Below are 13297 nucleotides of genomic sequence, written 5' to 3' on the forward strand. Positions count from 1 at the left end.
GTACCAGGAGGACCTTTATCCCTTTGGCCAGCTGATGTCAAGCCTGACTGCACACAAAGTCCAAAATTCCACTGGGCTTTTTTACTCTTCACTATCACATCACCAAGTTGCCCAATTCACTGTTATCATATTCACACATTTCAAATCCTTCTCTTCTATTGCACATGTGTTTTCCATCGCTCATTTTCACAGAATCACAGAGTGGTTGAGGTTGGTAGGGACCTCTGGAGGTCACCTTGTCCACTGCCCCTGTTCAAGTGTGGACACCTAGAGCCAGTTGCCCAGGACCATGTCAGCCAGCTTTGGAGTATCTCCAAGCAGGAATACTTCACAGCCTCTCTGGGAAACCTCTCCAATGTTCAATTCTATTTCATCATTGCCATTAATTCATGTGGACTATCTTATATCATTTCAGTGCTGCTGCTAAGGATTCAGTATGAATCTTCCTAAAGATTAATGAGAATGAAAAATCATCATTAACAAGTATCCATAGCAACCTGCCACATCCTTTGATCCACTTATTTTTTTTTCCATGAACCTTTATTTATCCTAACTGCATGGCTATGAAAATTGTGGGCAAAATAATTTTATCAGTGTAAAATGGAAGCAAAGGAAAATTAAGAAATAAAATTGATTTCTCCATTCAGGTAAAGTTAATTTTTAAATAATGAAATCCACATATGTAAAAGTATATAAATCTGCACTGCAGTAACCCGCTTAACCTATTTAACCAATTGAATCTAAACAAGGGTGACACCTACTCAGCACTCCAAAGAGATTCTCTCTCCAATGGAAAAATCCAATTTGTATTGCAGCCAGTAAAGAAAAAAAATCTTCAAAAGCTTTGATGGGAAAATCACTTACCCTGCTGTTTCACCTGGCTATCTGTGCTCTGTTCTTCTCTTTTGCCTGTAAATTCTGAGCAAGATCTGTTTTCACCTCTTAGATTTCCTTCTAACCAGCTCCCTATTGTAACCTTGCTTTTCTTTCCCATACATACGCTCCAGGTTCTCAGTTGGTTCCACAGACTTGTAAGAGCAATTCCAAGTTTAGATGAAGTTTCAGGACTCGCATAGAGTAAGAAATCAGTGCCTGCAGACACTTGAAATGTACTCAAACAACATGACAAGTATCAAGTCCTTCAACCTGGTGATTAGGTACAAGCATGAGACCAGAATGAAACATGATGTTGTACCTCAATCTGCCACCATTCTGCTTCTGAAACCTCTTATTTCTCTGCTTAAGAATCCCCAAATTACAACCAACATACACCACAGCTGCTACTCACTAGTAAGTACAAATTTCTGCTGTAGGTAGATGTAGGAACCCATCCGCTGATTTCCTTACACAGTATTTTAGCAAAGAGCTTCAAACACAAAAAACTGCACAGTAGTGTGGAATTTTCCTTCTTTTCTTCAGGAAAAAAAAAACTGGTATATTGCATTGACTAAAGGAGATACAGAATGTGAACACTTCGAATTCTGATTTTTATTTCTTAGTCTTTAAAAATAGCGAAACTTTTTTCCCCTCAGGCAAAAACAATATCTAGGAAGCTCTTTTCAAGGCATATAATAAACGAGAAAACCTAAATCAGCTTCCCCTAAATTATTTTGGTTTGAATGTTATTTTGTATTTACTTATGTGGGAACACACGCTTTTACGTAAAACATCTTCTGTGGCATATGAGATGCAACCATCTGTCAAATAGGAAACATTCTGAATTCAACAAAAACGTCTTAAATATGGAAAACCCAATCACCACGTAGGTACTAGTACTTTATTTTAATATGACAAAAGTCTGATCCCTCCTTTGCCTTGAATTTATTCTCTTTTCTGGAGTCTGTGGGATAGCCACTGTTTTCAGATTGAAAGAACTGTCTTAACTGGCATCTTTGAATCACCACAGCAATTTGATTATTTCCAGAATGTGTCTGACTTAAGTACAATTTACATCAACTGAGAGTAAGCCAGATGAAAAGATTTATTAGGCATCAGAAACTTCAGCTAATAAGGATATACTGTTATAATGAACCTTTTTCTCTCTGCACCCATATACGGAACAGTTAAAAAGGAACAGCACTCCTACAATGGACAAACCCATCAAATAAAAATTATTTTAAAGCAATGTCTTTGTTAAATGATCTGAAGAAATTCTCTACAAGATGAAGGTCTTTGACAGATGCCGTAGTTTTGTGTGAAGAATTGTATGCTGAAATACTCTGAATACATAACGAAGTCCGAAACCTCAGGGATTACATGCCTATGAGAGGTACATCCTGTTTACATATTCTGCTTTCTTGCCTTAAATCAAACTCTAATGGTACACAGGAAGAATACAGCAACATTCTCTCCCTTCTTCCCCATCTAAAAATCACTTGACTTATTAATAAGCTAATACCAACAGCATAAGAGACGGCCAGCTACAGGGTGACAGTTAATTCTAAAGAAGAATACCATCCACTTTCAAAAAGTGTATTACTTTTCACCACGACACGACACGACACCTGGCTTTCAGCACTACTAGGCTTCAAGAAGTGAATAACAGCAGTGATATTCAATCCAGCACTAGAACAGGGTTGGAAATCTCTGACTGACAATGGTCTGCAAAATGAAGGCATGGGTTGGAATTTTCTCCTTAGCAGGACTGCAATAGTTAGGTTCTTAAAAAAACACAACACAAAACCAAAACAGAGTGTAGAAGACATTCTCTTTATTTTCAAAGCAGTTGCTTTAATTCAGTATCCTTGGATTTTGTTCCTAAGTGGGTATAAATGAAAACATTATGTTAAGCTGAAATTTATTTTTTCCATTTACAGAAAGATGTGCAAATCTGTTTAGCAACAAGAATCCAATCCATAGTTAATTAGTTTGCTCTGCTTTAGTCCCTGAAGGATTTTACATGTTGGAAACAAGAACTTAAGAGCCAGATTCTTCTGTGTTCCCTTTATCTTCATTTTTTTCCCCTCAACTTATAAGCCTCAGAACGAGAGTGCTCTCAAAGATGAAATCTTTGGAGATTCAGTGATAATTGTTGATCTCCTTTACATGTAGTTCACTCTGAAAAATACCTAAAAGGAACTTGCAGGTGAATGAGGCAGCATAATTCCAGAATTAGGCTTGTCACTGAGTTCTTTTGAAGCAGAAACAGCTTCTGATGCTTTAGCTAATTCTGACACCAAAGGAGAAATTCCTCATCTCCAGTTCAAAGACTAATTTGCAAGCTTTCTTAATACAGTACCTAACTAGAGAACATTATATACCCCATCTCTAAAATACTATTTTGATATTCCTTTTCCTTCTCAAGGGCTCTATTTTGAACATGAGTACATCAAACTGAGAAATTAATTCATTCTGTCACATTCATTCTGTCTTTGGAGTGATTGTAAAGAGAATTACAAATTCACATGTTTAATGGGCTAAGCTTCTTGCCTGATTCCTCCTTCACTATTTTACAAGAAAAATTAACTGTTGTCTATTTATACTTACTTTATTTTGATTGGCAAAAAGATAAATGCAAACCATGATGAGAACATTTAAAGCAATTTAAATGGATTCTTTATGTAATAGTATCTGGGATCTAAAGGTAAAGATGGTTGATTGGCTGGCAGATGCAACACTTGAGGACATCCCTGACTGGTGTATACTGAAGATGCATAGTACATGACACAGACAGAATAAGGCCAGAGAAAATTGCTGGTGAATGGCCAGAAATGTGAATTGAACTGCCATTAGAAGACTAAAGTGTATTAACAAGAAAATACCTACAAAAAGAGGAAACCAACTACAGAGTAAAATGAAAACCAGTCTAATTTTTTAGCCTCAAAATAGGAGGAAATGACACATTATGGCTGACAATTTTCTAAACAATTTCTTCCTGCATTGGTAGAATTACCTATCCTTGACATCACAGGGTTAAAAGGAAAAGATAATATTCTTTCAAAGCCCAGAGAATATATGCTACAGTTTTTATTATTCTCATTGTGTTGCATGCCCTATTTTGTCAATTTACTTATCACCACATGCAGTTTTCTCTAGGGGAACCAGTAGCTAAGCACCGAGTAAACCACCACTAAATATTTTTAGTGATAAACACTTCACACAAAATCTAAAGCTTCTGAATTCTTAAGGCTGGTCAATAATCCTCTACTTTGAGAAGAACTGCACTGAAAGTGAGGGGTGGTTTATCATACCAGCTATTTAAAGCAGATTCTTTATGTGCATCAGGGGTATTTACACGTTGTAGATACTATTTCATCCCAAACTTTTTCACAAATATGTCACTATCCACTTTTTCCAATAGGTTCTACGCATCTAAATGCATGCTGGCAGTAAAGTAGACAGTACTGGGTTTTTCCCTGCGACCATCAAATTTTGTGATACTGTTTATAATACGTTAATTGACTAAAATGCTACTAATTGAGTATTTTACAAAGATTAAACACACATACTAAGTTGGTCTTCAAGAAAACACTCCTTTCTTTTGTGCCTGTTAGTATTGGGTAGTAAGTGGCAAACATTGCAGCTTTGCAGAGTGTAATCAAAGAAGCTGCAATCAGCCATAATCTCACAGAATTCATCTAGATAGACAGATATGAAACTAGATAAGAAAATAATCTAGTGTGGTTTCTAGAAATACAGCCATAACCTATGCAGAACCTTCCAGCAACATTAAACTTTACTATGATGAGGGTGAATCAGTTTAATTTGAAATAAAAATCCCTACAATCTTCTAATAATTCTTGTGTTCAAGAGTACTATTTATGTCACATGGGTTTAATAAATGCTTAAAGGGCAACTGTTTCTATCAGTGCAATATTAATTATAATCATTTTTATTTAAAGTTTTCTGTAAGTGTTCGAAGATTGAAGTAGCATAGTGATTTTTCAGAAGGGTTCCATGAGACTACAAAGTATAACCTGATATTCTACTTATTCTGCTTACAAAGACACTGCATCCAAATATTTAATCTTTAATACCAAAAACGTTACTTTTTTCCCCACTGTATGGTTCCGTTTAACAGCATTTTTAAAGTAGAAAATGTGAAAAGATACTTGATGACTTGCCCTCAAAAAAGATCTCTCTGAAGATTTTCTGTTTGAACTACAAAGCAAAAATGACTGAAATGCATGTATGAATATGAGAAGATGGCATTAAAGCTGTACCAAACCACAGAAAAGGTGATATCTGGGCACAAGCTACATTCTTCTCGACTGCTATTAGAAGATATCATGTACATCCTGTCTAAATGTTCTGGTTTTCTGCCTTAAATAAAACTCTAATGACACACAGGAAGATTACAGTAATATTCTCTCCCTGTTTTAGTGAAAATATCTGAGCAGTGGCTCTTTCTGCTAAGGCAGGGGTGTGAAACTCATTTTCACTGGGGCCACACCAGCCTCATAGTTGCCTTCAAAGGGCCAAATGTAATTTTAGGACTCTATAAATGTAACTGCTCCTATACTTATGTGCTAAGTCTTCCTCAAACAAAAAGTTACATATCTTCAGTAGACAAGGCACTTCATCTTGAAGCGAAATGCTACTGCCAACATGCTTGTTCCAGAATACAAGAAATTAGTATTTATGAAATCCAGACTCTTTCAGATGCAAATTAATCTCAATTTCCTGTGGTAACTCTATAAAGAAATTTAATAAAAATGATAAATATTGTAAGAGGGTGTTTAGATACTTATATATTCTACCATGCAAAAAAATCACAACCAGTTGAAAAAGCAGTTTGATGGTCCTATAAAGATCTTCCTTCATTTGTACTATATTGCTTTCTTACTGAGAACAAAAACTCAAAGATTCTGTCATACTCTGAACTTACCCACCACCAGTGCCTCCGTTTTTGCTGAAATGTGTACGAGGCTCACTTGATGCCAGTTTAAGCAGTTCATTCCACTCCCGTTCCCATTCTTCTTCTGTATACACCAAACCTGACTATGGGAGAGAATGAAATACCTTTACGATTGTGCTGGTACAAAATGGAAGCAGAGGTCTGTAGTATTATTTACAACTTACTTTCTCTGAGCTTCATACATGATATGGTTTAATATCCTGGACCATTAATGGTTCGACATTTTTTAATAAATTAATATTCTTTCACCTGAATAGAAAAGACCCAAACCTCTAACAGCATGCTGGATTGCATTTCTAGCTGAGGGTCTGCTGCTGCTCACACAGTGCTCCACTATTGCAGATCCAGTTACTCATGCCCATGTGAATTCCTTGCAACCATGGTCACATGCTTTACTGCCCATTTCTGGAGGTTTGCTTTCTTCCTCAATACACAGAACTACTACGAATGCCTCTTGGCTGACAGGCAATGCTTTCTCCCTCTTTTAAAGGGCAGAAAGGGTACAGGAGTGCTTCTGTGCTCCTGTGTTTCCAGGTAGCCTGAAGCAGCTGAGTCAGTCACAGCTCAGCTGTATTCTCACTGTCCACTGCCAACAAAAAGCAGATTACAAATAAGTCGCAAACATTTAAGCATATTCACTGGATCGCATTCAGGATTACTCCTGAAATGGGCTTTTCTAGCCACTCTTCAGGCACAGACATCTTCAGAAGATAATACAGCTTTTAATAAAAAATCAAACCAAATCTACAGATGATTTTAATTAAGAAACATCCACTCAGTATTTGGTCACAGATCTAAGAACTGTACCATTCTGTGGAATCTTTCCTAATTGGGGTTTTCTTTCTTTTGTAGATTTAATTCATTCATTTTATCATGCCTGTGATAGCTAAATTATGCATTTAATTTTGCAGCCCAAAATTTTCTACACGTTCCAAATTTATCTTAGACCTTTGTAGGCACAAAACTGTGCATATTTATGCCCACAAAGCTACAAACACATTTTCATTCTGATACAAAAATTCTAAATACAAGTAAAATGGAAGCACAAGGAATTTGACAGCAATTAATACTTTCACACCAAACTTTAGAAGAACACATTTGACCCTAAATGGTATTCACCAGACTGTCCTTAGGCCACACAAACCTCCTTATTCTGCTGGGTCTGTTGCCATCTCCATCTTCTTTTCAGTGCTTCCCTTTCAGCTCCACTTCTCATCATAGTATAGAGGGCTTTGCGTAAAACAAGGTCCCGGTCATGAAATCCCCACATCCCTAAAGCAGCAGAAAATGACATTCAGCTATAAAAAAGCTACAGCCAAACAGAAAGTAATTAATATTGCTCTATTAACAAAAGAAGGAATGCTTGTACGTTATTTAAGAGTCTCCTTTGCAAATAATTCACTCATTATTCTTGAGGTTTCCTAAAGAAACAGTCAATATAGATAAGCTAATGAGCAACAAGAGGCAATTCTAACAAAATTTATACTTGAAGGAATGACTAAGGATTTGACTGGTTTCAGTATTTGCTTGTAGACAACTTCAACTTTGCTGCAAGTGATGGCATATTCCACGCACAGGTCAATTTCAGCTGTGGCTGCCAACAGAGCTTGTAGCCACAAGGATGCTAATGACAACTGCTGGCACTGCTGTGAATTGCATATGATACCAATACCCAAAGGCCTCGAACTCTTACACAGCATGATGGTAAACTGCCTTTGGCTTCAACATCCAAGTAAAGAGATGAGCATTTAAGATGATTGGAAGTCTAAAAATACAACCAGCCACAGGCTTTCAAGCTCATTTTAAGATAATAAAACATCTTCACGCAGTTGAGAAGAGTAATTTGCCAGAGAAGAGAGCAGAGCTCTCACCAAGACATGCCCATAGACAGCCACCTTTCAATTAACATTGTCAGCTGTTGGCATTAAATGTCTATTTAAGACTCTGCAAGTCAAAATACTCCAAACATTTGCTGTACAAAATATACAGTTCCTCCTAATTAAAAATGAAGTGGACAAATATAAAGGGATCCTTGGAAACAGCAAAAGTTTTTTTCTTACTATGTCTTTCACAAAGAAGAGGCTCTTAAAAATATTTTAAATCCCAGATTTTTAAAAAGTCACCTTTAGAGTTCTACTGGTGGAAGGTTTCAGCAAATACAACAATAACAAGTTTTCTTAAAACAGGTTAGGATACAGAAGGCATATCAAAAACTATAAGCTTCACAGGTTTCTATTTATTTGAATGAAGAAAGACTTCAAAAATTTTGTATTAACAATTAATTAATCAATTGGAAATTATTTTAATTCACCCAGACTCTGTTTCCCATACACTTAAACACCACCAGGAACCGAAAGAGACAAAAGCTACATACTGCATTCTTGAAGACAGCAAGACAACTGTTTAACAAAAGCCAGAGAATTAATGCAATTCCTTGCTCACAATGAGGACAATCCTGCAGAAGCACCTGGGATTTGCCTGTTCCAGAGCTGTTAGATATGGCTCGGTGAGGAAAATACAAATCACTGGTGTTTATGATATATGTTTTTTGACATTGTTGCAATTATACTTCTTTTATAATTTGATAAATCTTTTACCTTCATCCGTCAAGCATGGCAAAAGCAAACAATACTCAAGCAAAATTAGAATAATATATTGCTCCAGAACCAGCCTTTTAATGACAGTCTTTGCATCCCACGTGTTTCTGAGCTTTGCAGGTGACAGAGAAAAGCAGTCAATATTTTTGGCAGAAGGTTTCATGTACACACTCTCCCTTACCTAAAGATGCAGCATGCAAGAGGCAGTTTCCATCACCTGTTGTAGCCAAGGGAAGAAGACGTTTGCAGCTTGTACACACCGTGGACCACCAGTTCAGTCGTCCTGAAAAATAAGCATCTATAAAAATGGTGGAGGGGATACTAAAGCAAGATGCATGCTGTGTACAGGCATTCAGCAATTATGTGGAATGTTGAAGGTTAATTATTAATGTCCTTTCTGCCAAATAAACTTAATGTCAGAAGTAAAAACTTAAAAGACTAGAAATAAGATGCAGATAAATGTAACTATTCTCTAAATGTATTTGGAATAAGAAGCGAGCACCTTTAATTAATTTGCATCTTCCATTCTCATATGTTGCATTCGAGGATGGATTTCCAAAGAGTTCATTGCCTAAATGCCATTACAAGTCTTAGTATCAGTTTCCAAACATAATCGACATTGGCCTCCCATACAAAGATATGACAGATTACACTACAGTAACGAAGTCTCAAAAGACAATATGTAATATGTATACATTAATCCAAATACATTACTGGTAAGTTTGTTAAGCAAAGAACCGTTGTTTCAACCAGGTGGATTGTTTCAACAGCAGATTCTCATTTACCATACTGTAAATCATGATTAGACCTACTAAAAACAACAGCTACACTACCAAAGAATTAAAATGAGACCAAATGCATAGCCTAAGACCTAGGATAGCATCTCTGAGAACATTTAGAGAACCACTTGTCCATCATGAAGCATGTTTTATAGACTATAAAACAGGGAAAGCATTATGAAAAAGAGTGACAAGAGGATGGATATTTGATGTATCTACATGAAGCAAATAAAGTCCTGAAGAGTACCAGTGCCTAAGGCAGCACTGGAAGCACACAAATCCTGGCACACAGGGTGCCGTGTGGTGGCTTACTGGAGTGTTCAGTCCAGGTTAAATAGTCACCTGAACATTCTTTATATTAGAAATTTGACTAATTGTATAACATCTTTGGGGATAATAAAGAGCAGATGATTAACAATGATGAGTAGAGCTGCTGTATTTCCTGAGACTTTTTGAAAGTCTGTGGGTAATGCACAATGGAATAATTGAATGAATAATGCAACGGGCAGCCTGTGGTGACTCCATTTCTTTGTTTGTCCTCTTCTGCAGACTTTACTTGCAAGCTGAGAGAAAATAATATCCATATTGTACAGTCTGTCTTGCATTTAAGGTTAAAACTCCAAACCAGAAATAAGTCCAAGCACTGAAAAACCCTCTTCTCCATTAATATATTTTCATTACAAAATTATACTGAACTTTATTTGTAATGGCAGGTAATACGTATTGTGCAAAAAACGGTATCACAATATTTTAACATGCAGCCCCAATTACTTGTTCTGGGAACTAAGAACTATTTAATTAAATTTCAACTATTCAGTATGGCTTGAGAGTTACAATACTGTAAAGGTAAAGATGCATATAAGATCAATAATTATGAAGATTTGGTAATCCTCATACAATTTTAGCAGCTAGCTTGTAAATGCCCAACATCTCAGATGAGGCTCATAGAGTTCTAAATTAAATTTGCATTAAAGAAACTTAATTTAAACTGCTGTTGGATAGCCTTTGGGAAAGATAAATCTGAAATAACAAGTTATTGTTTTTAGCAAGTCCTGTGTCTGTGGGTTGTGAAATAACAACTTGCAACCTGTTTTTTGCAGATTGTTTTGGTGGTATCGTATTCAGTAATAAGTTACACCAAGGTGCTGCTTAGAGCACAGTTGCAAGACCTAAAACAGACTTTAGGATTTAAGGGAATAATGAGTAGAATTGCTTTGCAGATTAACTACCAGCTATTGGTAATAAATGTCAAAGTCTGGTGTTTATGTATCTTTTCAATAACAGGAGCCTTCTACAAAAGTATTCTGCTCTCAAGTAGTTTATGCAAAAAAATGTTTGTGGGCTTGGTTAACATCACAAAGCTTATGGCTCACTAAAAATCAGTAGAAATGCACTGGATTATAAGGAAAAAAGCAGTGCATTTTCATTTTTCAATCTAGTGGTTATAGTGGATCCCTTTAGGGAAACAATAGGAAAGCAGAGCTTAAATGAAAACGGGAAACAGCTCTTCCTCAGGCTTATTTGTGTCTGTTTTGATAAGACAATATTTATGGACACACTAGACTCATGTCTCACTCTCCCCATGTTGGTCTACTTGATCTTGTTTCTTATTTTCTCACAAAATCTATTTAATCTCCAAAAACATTATTTCAAGAAATGTATCTGTTGTTTTACAGCAAAAATACTCTGAGAATTAATATAGCCATATTCCAGTACACTAAAACTTTATTCTCATTTTCAATCAAGATTTAAAGTCCTATCCAGGTCTATGATCTAGCAACACAATCAGAGAGACAGACACAAGCACACACTATTCTTCGCATGATACTTAAGACCTCAGGGGCAAACTCCAAAGCAATGTCGACAGGCTCCAGTATCCCCCATGCCTAATGACTGCCAACTATTTGTGTGTTCTGGTATTATCCCAGTCCTGCACTACCCAGTGTGTATCAGATTTCACACATTACTAACCATATATTGTCTCCCCCTGCTCCCTTACTTGGAGTGGCTAACAAGAATCAATTGTTCTGATACAGAACCAGGTAAATATCTTGTATTCCATGCAAAGAAGGTATGCTGAATCTCAGAGGAAGTTTTGCACACTTTAGAAAACAGACAACATTGCTACATTAAAATATAGTATCTGATGACCCCTAGGACAAGATGCAAACATCAAAAGCTACCCTGTTGTAAACCCACTACAACTGTAGCCATGGATAGAAGATGGCCTTATGCAACTGTTAGGTTGAAAAAGTCAGTATCTGAGGAAAAGGAAACAAGTATTTTAAAACCAGTCTTAGGCCAAGTCCTCAAAACCACTGACAGAGCAGACATCTCACTGAGTGGGACACAAAGTCTGGTTTCCTGTGCTTGTCGTACGTGTGGTTACACAGGTAAGAGTTCTGATGGCTTTCATTTGTGCTTGGGCATTCTGGAGGTCTTTCCCACGTGGATTCTGTAGCATTTAATAAACAATATTCAGGTTGCAAGTTTTTCTCCTATGGAAATACTAAAAATAAGCTATCTGCTTATTTTCATGAAACCTGTAAAACCTTACTCACAAATATGTTTGAAGTTGGCAGAGTTAAATTTAAAAAATAAACAGCGGTACAATACTAAGAGACAGCTTGGTGATACAAGCTCAGTTTCCTGGAGAAACTGGGCTAAAACAAGCCTTTCTTTCATTTCTCCAGTACATTGTATTCCCAGAAATCCACCTCTCATCCATCCCCCAAGACAAGCAAGTCACAAAACATTTTCAACTGCAAAGGAAGTCTAATTCTAGACACTCCATATATTCTCAAAAGCAAAGGTTCACTCTAAACACTCACCAACTCCCCCCTGGAATCCAACAGCAATAACTGCTCTGGGACGTGCACAGGACTGAGCAGCTAAGTCAACAGAGATCACTCTGCCCACACAGAACAGTCAGGCAGTTAGCGAGGGATGCAGGAACCTCAAATCCAGATTTCAGAGAGCTGCTTCTGTGCTTTACATGTTTCTTAAATGAGTAGCCAAGAAGATCTGTTTGTTTCGGTTTAGTCCTTTTATACAATAAAAGTGTATTTGCAAGTATTGACTCACAGAAAATTACAAGAACGGATTTTCTACATGGGCTTATTTTAATCATTCAGTGACTGCTCACTTTTTTAAAAAAGTGAATTATTACAGTGTTCACCAATACATTTTCTGTATTTCAAAGAAAGGACCTTCTTTGTAGGAGCTCTCTGTATTAGTCTAGATGATGAAATCAGCTTCACAGCAGCATCTGCAAGGCTATTCATATTTAGTGATGTCCTTGAAATGTAATGTTGAGCTGCGCATGTAGAAATAAGTAAAAATGAGCAATCAAGTAAATGCTTCTCTTTTAGCCCAATGCATAAGCAACACAGACTGTCACAGAAGCTACTGACTAGAATGCAGATCAAAGATCATAAAATAAGATAGCACAGAAATATATGGCGAGGCCTACTGGCTGCAGAGAACTAATACTGAGTTCAGTTACCTGCAGGGAACTGCAAACCCAGGATTACCAGTTTTCTTCTCTAGTTTCTTTCATAAGCTGAGACAGATGGTTTTCTATGACATTATTGCATTTCATCCTACTCTGTGATAAAATATTTGTCATTCATATTAGAACTGAATTACACAAGCATGCATTTCAAAGCTTGGAAATCAGGAAATTAATACAGCTCTCTTGTAAATATAATGGTTGCTATCCCAGCACCCTGCATGTACTGTGTGGAAATCTGCTAAAAAATCTAGGATAAGAAAATGTTTCTACAAATTGAAAAGGCATCAATTTTTCTTTAACAAATATTAATTTTTAATAGTTTAAAATCAAACTTCTCCAGAATTTTGGTGGACTTGTGTTTGGAGATGTGAAACCCAGGCTTAACAAGGGGTTATCATTTATTTTACCTGTAGCTGTATAAAATGCTTCATATAAAACACCTGAACACAGAAAGAAAAGTGTAGGAAAGCAATATCCTTGTAGCTTCATACAAGTTTACTATCAATTTTTGCATTGAATTATATTTCAGCACTGCAATAGAAACTTTTCT

The 13297-nt window shown here is 36.5% G+C and overlaps 1 protein-coding gene across 1 annotated transcript in view; it reads right to left on the minus strand.

The window, feature by feature from the left end:
• The window catches only part of OTUD7A (OTU deubiquitinase 7A), a gene marked incomplete at its 3' end in the record, with an annotated part of 48709 nt that overhangs the window by 13216 nt on the left and 22196 nt on the right, over positions 1 to 13297 (minus strand). Inside the window, exons 5-7 of the mRNA XM_080351403.1 lie at positions 8636 to 8737; positions 7002 to 7129; positions 5828 to 5940 (exon numbers count right to left, since the gene is read on the minus strand). Coding sequence (XP_080207529.1) covers positions 5828 to 5940; positions 7002 to 7129; positions 8636 to 8737 — 343 coding nt within the window. The remainder of the gene's footprint in view (positions 1 to 5827; positions 5941 to 7001; positions 7130 to 8635; positions 8738 to 13297) is intronic.

The sequence above is a fragment of the Nesoenas mayeri genome, assembly GCF_963082525.1.
Source record: "Nesoenas mayeri genome assembly, chromosome: 11".
Classification (NCBI taxonomy): domain Eukaryota; kingdom Metazoa; phylum Chordata; class Aves; order Columbiformes; family Columbidae; genus Nesoenas; species Nesoenas mayeri.